Source organism: Phyllostomus discolor, chromosome 2 (assembly GCF_004126475.2).
Source record: "Phyllostomus discolor isolate MPI-MPIP mPhyDis1 chromosome 2, mPhyDis1.pri.v3, whole genome shotgun sequence".
In the NCBI taxonomy this organism is placed as follows: domain Eukaryota; kingdom Metazoa; phylum Chordata; class Mammalia; order Chiroptera; family Phyllostomidae; genus Phyllostomus; species Phyllostomus discolor.
This window is the reverse complement of record NC_040904.2, coordinates 109,607,558-109,620,679: the sequence shown is the minus strand read 5'-3', so window position 1 is coordinate 109,620,679 and position 13,122 is coordinate 109,607,558. Positions and strand designations below refer to the sequence as shown.

The 13,122-nt window shown below is 34.1% G+C and overlaps 1 protein-coding gene across 2 annotated transcripts in view; it reads right to left on the bottom strand.

Moving 5' to 3' along the window:
- NUP58 (nucleoporin 58) overlaps nt 1-13,122 on the bottom strand; it is a 61,422-nt gene that overhangs the window by 31,851 nt on the left and 16,449 nt on the right. For both annotated transcript variants that reach the window (XM_028504474.2, XM_028504472.2), the window contains exons 6-11: nt 12,281-12,305; nt 10,837-10,902; nt 10,334-10,508; nt 4,363-4,442; nt 2,213-2,331; nt 1,701-1,783 (exon numbers count right to left, since the gene is read on the bottom strand). In XM_028504474.2, the coding sequence (XP_028360275.1) occupies nt 1,701-1,783; nt 2,213-2,331; nt 4,363-4,442; nt 10,334-10,508; nt 10,837-10,902; nt 12,281-12,305 (548 nt within the window). The remainder of the gene's footprint in view (nt 1-1,700; nt 1,784-2,212; nt 2,332-4,362; nt 4,443-10,333; nt 10,509-10,836; nt 10,903-12,280; nt 12,306-13,122) is intronic.

The window sequence follows — 13,122 nt, the reverse complement described above, 5'->3', positions numbered from 1 at the left end:
AGCAAACAACTAGAAGAGGAACAGATTCACAGAAACAGAGATCACATGGAGGGTTATCAGCAGAGAGGGGAAGGTGGGAGAGTGGAGGAAAAAGTAGAGGGAATAACAAGCAAAATTGGTAGGTACAAAATAGACAGGGGGAGGTTAAGAATAGTAGAAGAGATGGAGAAGCCAAAGAACTCATATTTATGACCATGGAGATGAACTAAGGACAGGACATGCTGTAGGGGGATGTGCAGTTTGGAGGGGAATAAAGAGGAGAAAAAATGGAACAAATGTAATGGTCTAATCAATAAAATATATCAAAATTAGCAAAGAAACAAAGTGACAACAGATACTCATTTTTAGCACTTTAAAAACCTTAAGTAATATTTATTATAGACATAAATTTTTTCCACTGCTTTTAGAGAGGAAGAGAGAGAGGAAGGGAAAGAGACAAACATTGATTGGTTGCTTCCTGTTCATGCTCGGACCTGGGATGAACGCATAGCATAAATATGTGTCCCAACTGGGGACTGAACCTGCAACCTTTTGGATATGGGTTGATGCTCCAACCAAGCCACACTGGCCAAGGCAAGACATAAAACTTTTAAGAATAGTTGATAAAAACACCTCCTTTAAAACTAAATTATTTTGAAGATTTGGTTTAGAATTTTATTTATTTAAGATTTTATTTATTTATATTTAGAGACAGGAAAAGAGGGAGAAAGAGAGGAAGAGAAACATCAATGTATGGTTGCCTCTTGTGCACCCCCTACTAGGGACCTGGCTCGCAACCGAGGCATGTACTCTGACTGGGAATCGAACTGGTGACCTGTTGATTTGTAGGCTGGCACTCAATCCACTGAGCCACACCAGCCATGGCTAGCATTTTAAATCTATTAAAGCAAAAGGTCTAAAGTGTGCTATCATTTCAAAAATGATATGATTTAAATGGTTAACTTAAAATTGTTACTATGCAATGATTAAAAATGCAAATATTGATAATCTCTTTTACAGTTAATTCTTTAGACTCAGATTTGGGTGCTTTAAATTGTAAAGATTTTTTAAAAATCATATATAACTCCAAGAAATAATTTAATTATATTTGCTTGATTACTTGGTAAAAGTATACTTATATTTAATATTTCACTTAAATTTTAAAAACTAACATTACACAAGATTCAACATATGCAGTGACAGGTTATTTTATTTATAATTTTCATAGACATAGTTGCCTGTATTTAGGAGGAACATATATAATCAAGTTTTTTTAATGCAGAGGCTTATAAACCTTTAAAATATACATAAAATTAAAGTAGTACAAAATAATTTTGCTACTAAAAATGTTTCTATTCTGTTGTGCTGTTTATAGTAGTAAAGAGATGGAAACAAACTAAATGTCTAACAAAAGAGGATGGGTTAAACAGACTATGCACATGTACATAATGAAATCCTACATAACTATTAACGGATTTTGAATAAATGTATATGATTACAGAAAGTTGTTCACAATGTACTGTTACTTGGATCTTTTTAAAAAGAATAAATATTATCCATAATTGTGTCTGGGCATGATTATAGATTCATTTGTTTTTTTGTGACTTTTATGTAATTTCAGCTCTTTCTGAAATAAACATGAATTATTTTGTACCACAAATGAACAAATACTTCACTTGGGTCTAGATATCCAGAGAGATGATTTTACAATAAAAACTTACCTTTACATTTTCATGAATAGACTGAAGCTGTGCAGCTAAAGCTACAAATGTTTGATAAATTTTCTGCATAGCCATTGACAAATCTACAAGAGAAAATTATATTATTACACAAGCATATATATTAACACAATCAACACTGTTTTCTATTGTTTGAGTCCAATTTCTGGTACAGTTCATGTGTAGGAGGAAAAAACTATAGCAGTATCGCCACAGATAAGAGAAGACACCAGAGTAACCAGATTGAGAGAAGGATGTCCACATCAGGAATCTGGGGGCAGGAGGAGTTCCTAAGATTTCTGCCTTTGTTAGCACAGCAACAATTCATAATAAAACATTTAAAATTCACAGGCAATAAAGATCTAAACAAAGACTTTTAAGGAAATTTTCTTATGGCAGCTAAGACAATTACTAGTAGTTATTTAGAATATCTACTGTGTAACAATGGCTTACCCTCTCCTACCAAAAAGAATACACAGCGCTATCAAAAAAAATTACCATAGAATGTGTGTTACCTTGAGGAGCTATATGTGAATTATTTGCTTGAGTAGCAAGGTGGTTTTCTAGTTCTTCAATCTGCTGTCTGTACTGCTGAAGCTGTACCTCAAACTGTTGAACCAAAATTCTGAAATAGCTACATAGAAACATAAAGTCAGATAAAAGTTTTAAGATATTATTTTCTTTATATTCAAAATTCAAAACAAACAAACAAATAAATACAGGACTCCATTTAAGTAGGGGCTTTGAGTTAGTCTGATGACCCAATGTTATCTTTCAGTGGTGAAGGCGTTATTGAAACAAAAACTCGTTAAGTTATCAAGGTATCAAAAACAGATGTATATCCTTACTCCAATCATGATAATATCCCAATTAAGAGATAATCCGGAAAGCAACTTAAAACTCTTCAAAAGTATCATGATCATCAAAGACAAAGAAAGACTGAGTAACTGCTACAGACCAGAAGAGATTAAGTAGCAGTAACAACTAAATGCAATGTGAAAAGGATCCTAGAGTAGAAAAAGTACACTAGTGAAAAACAGATTCCTGGAACCAAAAAAATCACATTAATGAAAAAAGTCAGTAAAATTCAAATAAGTTATGTAGTTTGGTTAATTATTTGTGCCAATGTTAATTTCCTACTCTTGATAATTATGATTATTCAGTATGTTAACATTAAGGGGAACCAAGTAAGAAAAAAAAGAAAATTCTTTATTACCATTTTTGCCAGTTTTGTGCTAAGTCTAAAATAACTTTAAAATAAGTTTTTAAAAAGTTCAATTGCTAACCAGAATTTATAACCAAATACAGCTCTTATATTTATAATCTGAAATACCATTTACAACCTGAAAACACTATAGTGTGCTATAGAAAGATCATGTAATTACTACTGTTCTGATAAATTTAATAGGGAATGCTAGAAAGATAAAAAGGGACCTTGAATAGCATGCAAAGCAGCCTAAACATTATTGTATGTGAAATGGGGAACTCTGAAAGCTTTTTGCAATGTAATATATGATTTAACCCATTTCAAAACTACCTCTGATGGCAGAACAATAAAAAGACACAAGAATAAAACACTAGAAAAAGTCCAGCAAGGAAGTACGGTCTATGCTAATCTAAATAATAGGAATATCATTGCCATTGTTAATTTCTTGATTTTGATAATATCCTTATGTTTTAAGAAATACATACTGAAGAACTTAAAATAAAGGTGTCATGTCTGCAAAAAACTCAAGCCGTTTATGGAAAAAATGCATATACAGAGAGCAAGGAACAAAAATAGTAAAACAGTTAACATGTAGGATATCTAGATAAAAGACACGTGCAAATTCTTTTGTTTTATTCTTGAAATTTTTGTTAAGTCTGAAATTGTATCATAATAAAAAGTTAAAAGAAAAATAAAGTCTGACCAGGAACCAAACAGACCTGTACCCCTCAGAAGCACAGGACTTTATCTCTTCAGGCCCCAGGCTCCTCATCTCTAAGATGGGAACAGTACCAGCTGTAGAGGTTTTGTGGGAAATGAGATAAGGTATGTAAAGTGCTAAGCATACTGCCTGGATATAGTAAGCATTTGATAAATATTAGCTACTACTGGCTCTAGTAACACAAAAGATAAAAGAGGTAAGATATACATCACATGTATGGTTACTGTATGAATATATGAAGCTGAGTAATGAGATTATAGGTGGACTTTTTTTAAATTTTAAGTTTACTTATCTACATTTTATAATTTTTCTTCCTAAATATTTATTACCTATGTAAATAAAAGCTATGCAAATAAGTAAAAGAGTTGAACAGCATTTAGTATGCACTGTTTCAAAAAGGAGCTACCATAAAATTATTTTTAAATGAGAAGTACTAATGGGTAAAACAAATTTCTACTAAAAAAAATAGAATAGACCCCACAGGTAGCATGTAAATGAAGAGTAATGGCATAATAGTTAAAAGCTCAGTTCTTAGCCTTAACTTACCGTTCAATAAAATGGGGATAATAAACTACTCTCTTCAGGTTATCATAAAAATTAAATGAAAAAATCCATGTAAAGTGCCTATTAACACAGGCTTGCTACCAGAAAACTAAAATTCTTGGCCTGTATGTTGTTTTTACTGTTCTGCTTTTGTAAAGTGAGAAACATTTATTTTAAAAATTCTAGTAACTTACTCAGCAGGAGCTGCATTTTCATGTTGGAGTCCAGGTGGTGTTTTCTGGGTTCTTAAAGCTATTTCAGCATTCTTCAACTCCTAATATACCAGAAGTTTAAAAAAAAAAAAAAACAAAAGGCCAGTTAAAAGTCAGACTAAAAATGCCAAGTTTCTGGTTTGAAATTTCAAACAATGTCATTCTTGAAGGTTCATGCTGTGAGAACACAGTACGAATAAAGCTGATTCACAAGTGCTAAAACCTTTTTCCAAAGACAAATTCCACTCTTAACAAATCATATGGTAAATGTATAATGAACTGCTAATCTATTTTAAATACTATGAATTTCTGTAGTTCTCATGAAGTTAACTTATCCACAGTAAAAGCCTACACTACCATGTAAAAACCTTTAATATAAACATAGAAAACATTATTGTAGAAAAGCAAGGTAGTAGTAACAATGTTGAAGCTGATGAGAGCAGCAGTTAACATTCTGGGTACTTATTTTGTAGCACTATATTGAATGGTTAATCTTCAATATCCCTATAATGTACATAATGTTTCCCTACTTACAAATGAAAGAAATGGAGTTAGGGACATTAAGTAACTTGCCCAAAGCCACATAGCTCAAAGACCTGAGAACTGAACCTAGGCAGCACAATCTTTTTAAAGCTTATAGACTCAGCCATTCTGAAATCACCTTTGACTGTTCCTTAATGCCATTTCTATTTTCTAGTCAATTGTTTTCCAAGACTGATATTCTGTTTTAAGCCCTTATGTTTCACATTCCTATCATTTCGCTGATTTTTCAACTTCTAAAGTTTCCCTGACTAAAAAAAAAAAAGTACCATAACTTAACCTTTATGTTCCCTGTGGCAACCTCTTGCCTTCATTTTATTGCCAAACTGTTAGGTCTCTGTTTTTTCCCCTCTCCTTTTCATTCTTCAGTTCAAATTTCTACCCTATCTTACTCCAGTACAAATGTCCTGGAGAGATCTGGGATGTTTGAACTTTGACCCCTGCCTATTTCTCTAAGTACCAACTCTCACCAGGCCGATTCATACTCAGTGCTCTTAATAGTGAACTGTTTGTAGATCCTCAAACATGTCTATTTCATGCCCCCATGCCTTCCTTCCTGACAGACTGGGGAAGACCTAAGTATGTTTCAAGAACAACCACAAAGATATCCTACTCTGGACAGATGATAAAAGTGCCCACCTGAGCCCTTTGTACTCATCACACTTTGTACTATAACATTCTACCTAACAAATTCAACTCACGCTCCCTAGAATATTGTATTTTGATCCCAAATGCCTGTTGAAGTGCTCTGTATAACAGACACTTAAAAATGTTCACGGAATGGCCCTGGCTGGTGTGCCCCAGTGGAATGAATGCCAGGCTGCAAAACGAAAGGTCGCCAGTTCAATTCCCAGTCAGGGCACATGCCTGGGTTGCAGGCCAGGTCCCCAGTTGGGGATGTGCAAGAGGCAACCAATCGATATATCTCGTACACGTTGATGTTTCTTTCTCCTTCTCTCCCCTTCTCACTAAAACTAAACAAAATCTTTAAAAAAAAAGTTCTTGAATGCATGAACTCAGTAATGACTTCAACAAACCACCTGCCACCTGCCCTACACTCCCAAAAACTTTAACCACCCTACTTAAAGTCTTGAGTTTTATACCCCCCAAAATGATGTATATAAAAGATTTTGCTACTATAAAGTTCTGGTCTACACAATCAAAATACTGCTCCTCACCTCAGGATTGTTTATATTTCCCAGAAAAGTTTTCTCTAAAAAAAAAAAATAATAATAAGGTTTTGGTTTAAATAAGATTGATAACTACTTCATTAATGGAGCCAGACCATTTTTTTCTTTCAAATGGTAATTCACTAGGCTGCATGTAGAACACCAATTCCTATATATTGAAATAAAAGTAATCTTACATCAAAATTTCTTTGCTATCTCATATATAAAATTTTCTAAGCTCAACTCAAATGATTTTTTTCCTTAAGTAAACTTTGACTCACCTTTTCTTCATTTGCTACCTTTATGCTCTACCCAATCTTTTATTATTTCATTCTCCTTACTAGACTTTTAGTACCTTTGGAGTTGTCTTAGAATAAGCATGGCACGTAACAGGTATCATAAACTGTTAAAAGTTACAATGGATCCCATTATGGCATTCAATTCTCCTCCTCCTCCTTTATTGTTTTTTGTTTTATGTATATTTTATTGATAATGCTATTACAGTTGTCCCATTTTTTTCTCCTTTTTATTCCACTCCACCTTGCACCCCCCTCTCCCACCAACATCCCCACCCTTAGTTCATCTCCATGGTCATAAATATGAGTTCTTTGGCTTCTCCATCTCTTCTACTATTCTTAACCTCCCCCTGTCTATTTTGTACCTACCAATTTTGCTTGTTATTCCCTCTACTTTTTCCTCCACTCTCCCACCTTCCCCTCTCTGCTGATAACCCTCCATGTGATCTCTGTTTCTGTGAATCTGTTCCTCTTCTAGTTGTTTGCTTAGTTTTTCTTTTTCTTTTTAGGTTCAGTTGTTGATAGTTGTGAGTTTGCTGTCATTTTACTGTTCATATGTTTGATCATCTTTTTCTTAGATAAGTCCCTTTAACATTTCATACAATAAAGGGCTTGGTGATGATGAACTCCTTTGACTTGACCTTATCTGGGAAGCACTTTATCTGCCCTTCCATTCTAAATGATAGCTTTGCTGGTTAGAGCAATCTTGAATGTAGGTCCTTGCCTCTCATGACTTTGAATACTTCTTTCCAGCCCCTTCTTGCCTGTAAGGTTTCTTTTGAGAAATCAGCTGACAGTTTTATGGGCACTCCTTTGTAGGTAACTATCTCCTTTTCTCTTGCTGCTTTTAAGATTCCCTCCTCATCTTTAATCTTGGGTAATGTAATTATGATGTGCCTTGGTGTGTGGTTCCTTGGGTCCAACTTCTTTGGGACTCTCTGAGCTTCCTGGACTTCCTGGAAGTCTATTTCCTTTGCCAGATTGGGGAAGTTCTCCTTTATTATTTGTTCAAATAAGTTTTCCACTTGTTGCTCTTGTCTTCTCCTTCTGGCACCCCTATGATTCAGATGTTGGAACATTTAAAGTTGTCCTGGAGGTTCCTAAGCCTGTCTTCATTTTTTGAATTCTTGTTTCTTCATTGTGCTCCGGTTGAATGTTTCTTTCTTCCTTCTGCTCCAAACCATTGCCTTAAGTCGTGGTTTCCTTCCCTTCACTGTCGTTTCCCTATACATTTTTCTTTATTCCACTTTTCATGGCCTTCACTTTTTCCTCTATTTTGCGACCATTCTCAGTCATTTCTGTGAGCATCCTGATTACCAGTGCTTTGAACTCTGCCTCTTCATCGCTTAGTTGTATTTTTTCTGGAGCTTTGATCTGTTCTTTCATTTGGGCCATATCTTTTTGTCTTGGCATGCCTGTTATGTAGTGTGGGGAAGAGCCTCGGGTGTTCTCCAGGGCAGGGCAGCCTGTGTAGCTGGGTTGTGCTATATGTGGGGGAGGAGTCCGAGAGGGAACAATGCCCCTTGCTAGGCTCTTGGCTGGCATTCAGTTACTTCCCCCACTACCCACAAGCAAACTGGGCCCTCCTGATGCTGATTCCAGGTGGGTGGGCTTGTGTATGTTCTAGGACACTGTGTGTCTCTGCAACAAACTCTGCTGTGAGGCTGGGAATTTCTCCCATAGCCACAACCCCCAAAGGTTTTTTCAGTCAGCGGTTTGGCGGCTTTCTTTTCCCCTGATGGAACCCTGGGTTGCCCAGTCTTTATCTCTCCCCAGTTGTTCCTACTGGTTTATCAGTGCACAGATGTGGATTGCCTGATCCGCCAGCTACCCCCTTGCTAGGCTGGGTCCTCCAGCCTTCACCTTGCCGCATGTCTTCTCCACCCTGGCTGCCCGTCTCCACCCTCCCCACTGTTCTGGATGAATGTTTCTTCGTTAACTCCTTGATTGTTGGACTTCCATACAGTTTGATTTTCTGGCAGTTCTGGTTATTTTTTGTTTTTAAATTTGTTGTTGTTTTGGCCCTGGCTGGCGTAGCTCAGTGGATTGAGCACGGGCTGCGAACCAAAGTGTCGCAGGTTCAATTCCCAGTCAGGGCACATGCCTGGGTTGCAGGCCACAGCACCCAGCAACCGCACATTGATTTCTCTCTCTCTCTCTCTCTCTCTCTCTCTCTCTCTCAAAATAAATAAATAAAATCTTTAAAAAAAAATTTGTTGTTGTTCTTTTGGTTTGCAAGGAGGCAAAATGTATCTACCTACTCCTCTATCTTGGCTGAAAGTCCCATATCTCTTCTTATGTTTGCTTTCTCTCCTACTTTGCTAATGACCTTTTCCATATAATTTCATTATTTTACATATGAAATTTATAATTTCATATAATGTTTAATCAGTCTCAACATTCCCCAGTCTAAAATCATAACTAACATTTTCCTCTAGAATGTACATATTTGATGATACAAAAAGGAAGAAGTGGGAATACTTTTCATAGTTAACCAAAGAATTTGTAGTAGGAAATCCAAATGCAGAATATAAACCCTCTGAATACTCTTTAAACATCATAGTTTAGAATATCTATTTGAGTTAACACATTTTTATTAAGAACATCAAGTATTTTCCAATAGTTGACTTAAAGTTACATAAGCTGGTACAAATTTCCAGTTATAAAATAAGTCCTGGAAATGTACTGTACAGCAGAGTGACTATAGTTGGTAATATTATACTGTCTACCTGAAAGTTGCTAAGAAAATAGATCTTAAAAGTTTTCGTTACAAGGTGAAAAAAACACTTTTAACTACTTGTGATGACAGATGTTAACTGCAATATATACAAATATTGAATCACTATACTGTACACCTCAAAAAAGTTCTATGCCAATTATATTTGAATTTAAAAAGACACGCACTTTAAAATTTTTTCTTAAAATACAGGGTTCAACAGAAATAACACCTGCTTGAGTATGGTTGGTAAGATAATAATGTGGTTATAATTATTTATAGTTTTAATTTGAACATTTCACCTAAAATGTCATATGGTATGCCAACGTGTCATATTACAGAATTACATGCTTATGAGTTTGTAATAAAAGATTTTTTTTCAAGTAGTGTTATTTGTGCTGGACCCTGTATTATCACTTCATTTATGAAGAACATAGCTCTCTTATAAGCCCACATTTAAAAAGATCTACATTATTATATCTTTTACAGGTGTGGTCAAAACTAGGTGTACTTATAATACAAATAAATAATACAATTATTAATAATAATATAAGAATAAACTCTGTGTTTCATTTACTCACAACTGAAAGCCTACTTTTCCCCACCCCTGTATATTATGTATGTTATACCATAGGGACAAAAAGCAAGTAGACGTGAGTGACAGAAGATACTAGCATCAATACTATTTGCATGACCAGTAACTAAGACCTACGACAAGCAAGTCATCAGTAAAATTTAATATCTATAAAGCACGTAATTTTTATTTACTAACTGACAGGTTAAAAAGACATCTTTTTCTGTCTAGCTGCTTTCTTCCTGTATAACAATTATGCCAGCAGGCATTTTTATGAAACAAAGTAGTTAGTAGAATAAACTCTAGAGTTAGATTACCAGGGTCTGAATTCAAGCTCTCCCACTTATCAACAAAGCTCTCTACCTGTTTTCTTATTTATAAAATGGATTTAGTAATAGTAGCTACCACACAGGGCTATAGTGAAGACTCCACTTTAGGGTCAATATATATAAACTGCTTAGAACACTGCCTCATCCACAGTCAGCACCAGATAAACACCTGGAATTATTACTACCACACCAATTTAAAAGTATATGAGCTATATGGTTTTCCTATAGTATGTCTATATCAATTTTGTAATATAAAAAGACGCATTTCCATTTGAAAAACACACACACACGCGCACACCCTTTGATAAAATGACTTTAAATTAATTTACCTGAGCAGTTTCTATTTTCAATTTGTCAATATTGAAAGTATTTCTTTGTAATCCACTGGCAGCCAATGACAGAAGCTGCTTTAGAGCTTTAATATCTTCTTGTACTTTAAGCATTGCTTTTGAAGACATTCTACTAATTTCTTCTTGGACCTGTTTTTGTTCCTTCACAAATTTCCTTAAAAAAATAAAACTGAGTTAAAAAAAAAAATAACAGCTTTGGTTTCTTACAGGAAAAAAAGTACAATAGTTTGTACTTTTTACAATAGGTCGATCAGAGTTCAAGTGTTTTAAGAAGCAAAAACTAAAAACTCACCTACAGTTCACATGCTTTTTTACAATATGGCAGTTACAGAATTTTAATTCCTGTTGTATTGCTTTCACTCTAATTTCTAAAATCATTAAATTTTAATCCAAGTTAAAATGTTTAAGATGAAGAGATGGTCCCCCTAAAATATATTCTTCCATTCAAGTATGATTCATCTAATTACACTTGACACACTTACTGGAGATTTTCAACATCCTGGCAGATGACAGGAGGTAGATTTTCATCCTTCAGTGCTTTACTATCCCTAAGAAAAATGCCACAGATGTATTAAAACCATTAAGATTATAAAAACGTGACAGCTGAATTTTATTAGAATATGTTATGATACAAAAAATTAAAGCAAATATTCCCCATTTATAGCTTTCTTGGATGATTTCAAAGTTCTTTATAAAGAACAATAAATTTCCTGACTTATGAAATAACTAACAATTCATTTGATGTGGAGATTCCTTTTCTAAGATGACCGGCATGTACGTAAAGGCATTTGACTAAAAGTTTACAGGAAAAAAAAAAGAAAATACTACAGGTTGCATGAGATATTGAACTAAGTAGTTTCTGAATCAAAATCTATGATTTACACTTTATTCAGTTCAAAAACATGAAAGCATTCATTAAAGAAAGTCTACAAAACTTCTCATAATGAGATGCTCACAGTATTTTTTACTTTATTAAACTTCACTATGTTCTTCAACAAACTACTTTGTGATTTCTAGGGAATCACAAATATTTAATGAATAAGTGGAATAAGTGAATAAGTTAAGGCAGGGATAAGTCAAATTTGGCAGACTGTAATGGAATTATGAGTTAGACTTGAGTTGCAGACCCGCTACACATTTCCTGGACAATAACCCCAGGCAAACCTCAGTCTCTCTCAGCTTCCTCATTTATGTAACAGGGCTAAAATATACACAAGATATTTGGGAAGAATGAACTTGACCACTTAATTACAAATGCTTTCTTTAACATAATACGAATTATGTGAGAAAATATAATAATAATCTTCAAACATATATAGAATATATATGGAGGTATTTATTCCTCTTCATTCTCAAAAAATAAAATAGTCCTGTCAGAGTAATTTATATATGTAAAAAAGGTACACACACACATTATTTTCATTTATATATATAAAAGGTGTGTTTGATTCCCAGCCAGGGTACATGCCTGGGTTGCAGGCCATGACCCCCAGCAACTGCACATTGATGTTTTCGCTCTCTCTTTCTCCCTCCCTTCCCTCTCTAAAAATAAATAAATAAAATCTAAAAAAAAAAAGGTGCTCCAAGAGTAAAGTTCCACGAATTGTTCAATATTTAATAAGTTAAAAAATACATACATATATTTGTATTTATTTGTATTACATGGGGAAAAGCCAATCACTTCCTAGAAAGAATTTGCTATAAATTTTCTTAATGATTAAAAATTAAAGATTTGACCTTTTATAATATTTGTAGAGCATGTTTATTACTTTATTTTTTACAAAGAGTGGTTAAAATTCTTTTTCTTCTAAATGCCTACATGGTTCCATGTACTTCCAACCACATCATTTGCCTACAATTGATGCCTACAATTAATAAATTAAACTCACTAATTAGAATATTTTAAAAGTTAAATTGTAAACTTACTCTGGTCTTGTTCCTGCTTTATCACCTAGAAAATTCAAGAAGTCTTGTGTAAAATTAGGTAATTTAACAACATACTACAAATACGAGTTTTAACTTAATGCAAACTAAGGTATAAATAGAAACTTAAGCATTTCTTAGACTGCCCCTTAAACATGACTTTCCACAAACTCCAAACACAGCTAGTTATGGAGACATATTTATGTATATATAAACAGTTATGTAGCTGATTTGCAACTATTTCTTTCAAGGGCAAGAATCTTCCTTAAGAAGTCAGAGACAGCAAAGCAAAGACCATATGATTTCACTTACATGTGGAAGCTAAAGAATAAAATAAACAAAATAGAAACAGACTCATAAATACAGAAAATACACTGATAGTAGTCAGAGGGGTGGGAAAACGGCAGCTGGGGGGAAAAGGTGAAGGGATTAAGCAGTACAATTTGGTAGTTACAGAATATTCACAGACACGTAAATGACAGCATAGAGGACCTAGTCAATAATATTGTGATGACTATTGATAAATGTGTATGAGGCCAGGAGGTTACTTAAAGCATCAGGGGGAATACTTTGTAAAGTTTATTAATTTTCTAACCACTCTGTGGTACACCTGAAACTAATACAGAATAATACTGAATGCAAACTGTAATTGAAAACCTTTTTAAAATAAATTTTAAAAAACATTTTTTAACTATGTTCCATGAAAAATATTCCTACTTGGCAGTTTAACTCCTAAGAGCTTTGCTTAATTCTTTTTGAGGCTCAATCAGTATGGAATACTAAAATATATCAGATTATCTGAACCTCTCTAAATATTTACAAAAGCAGCAAATTTTTTTAAATGA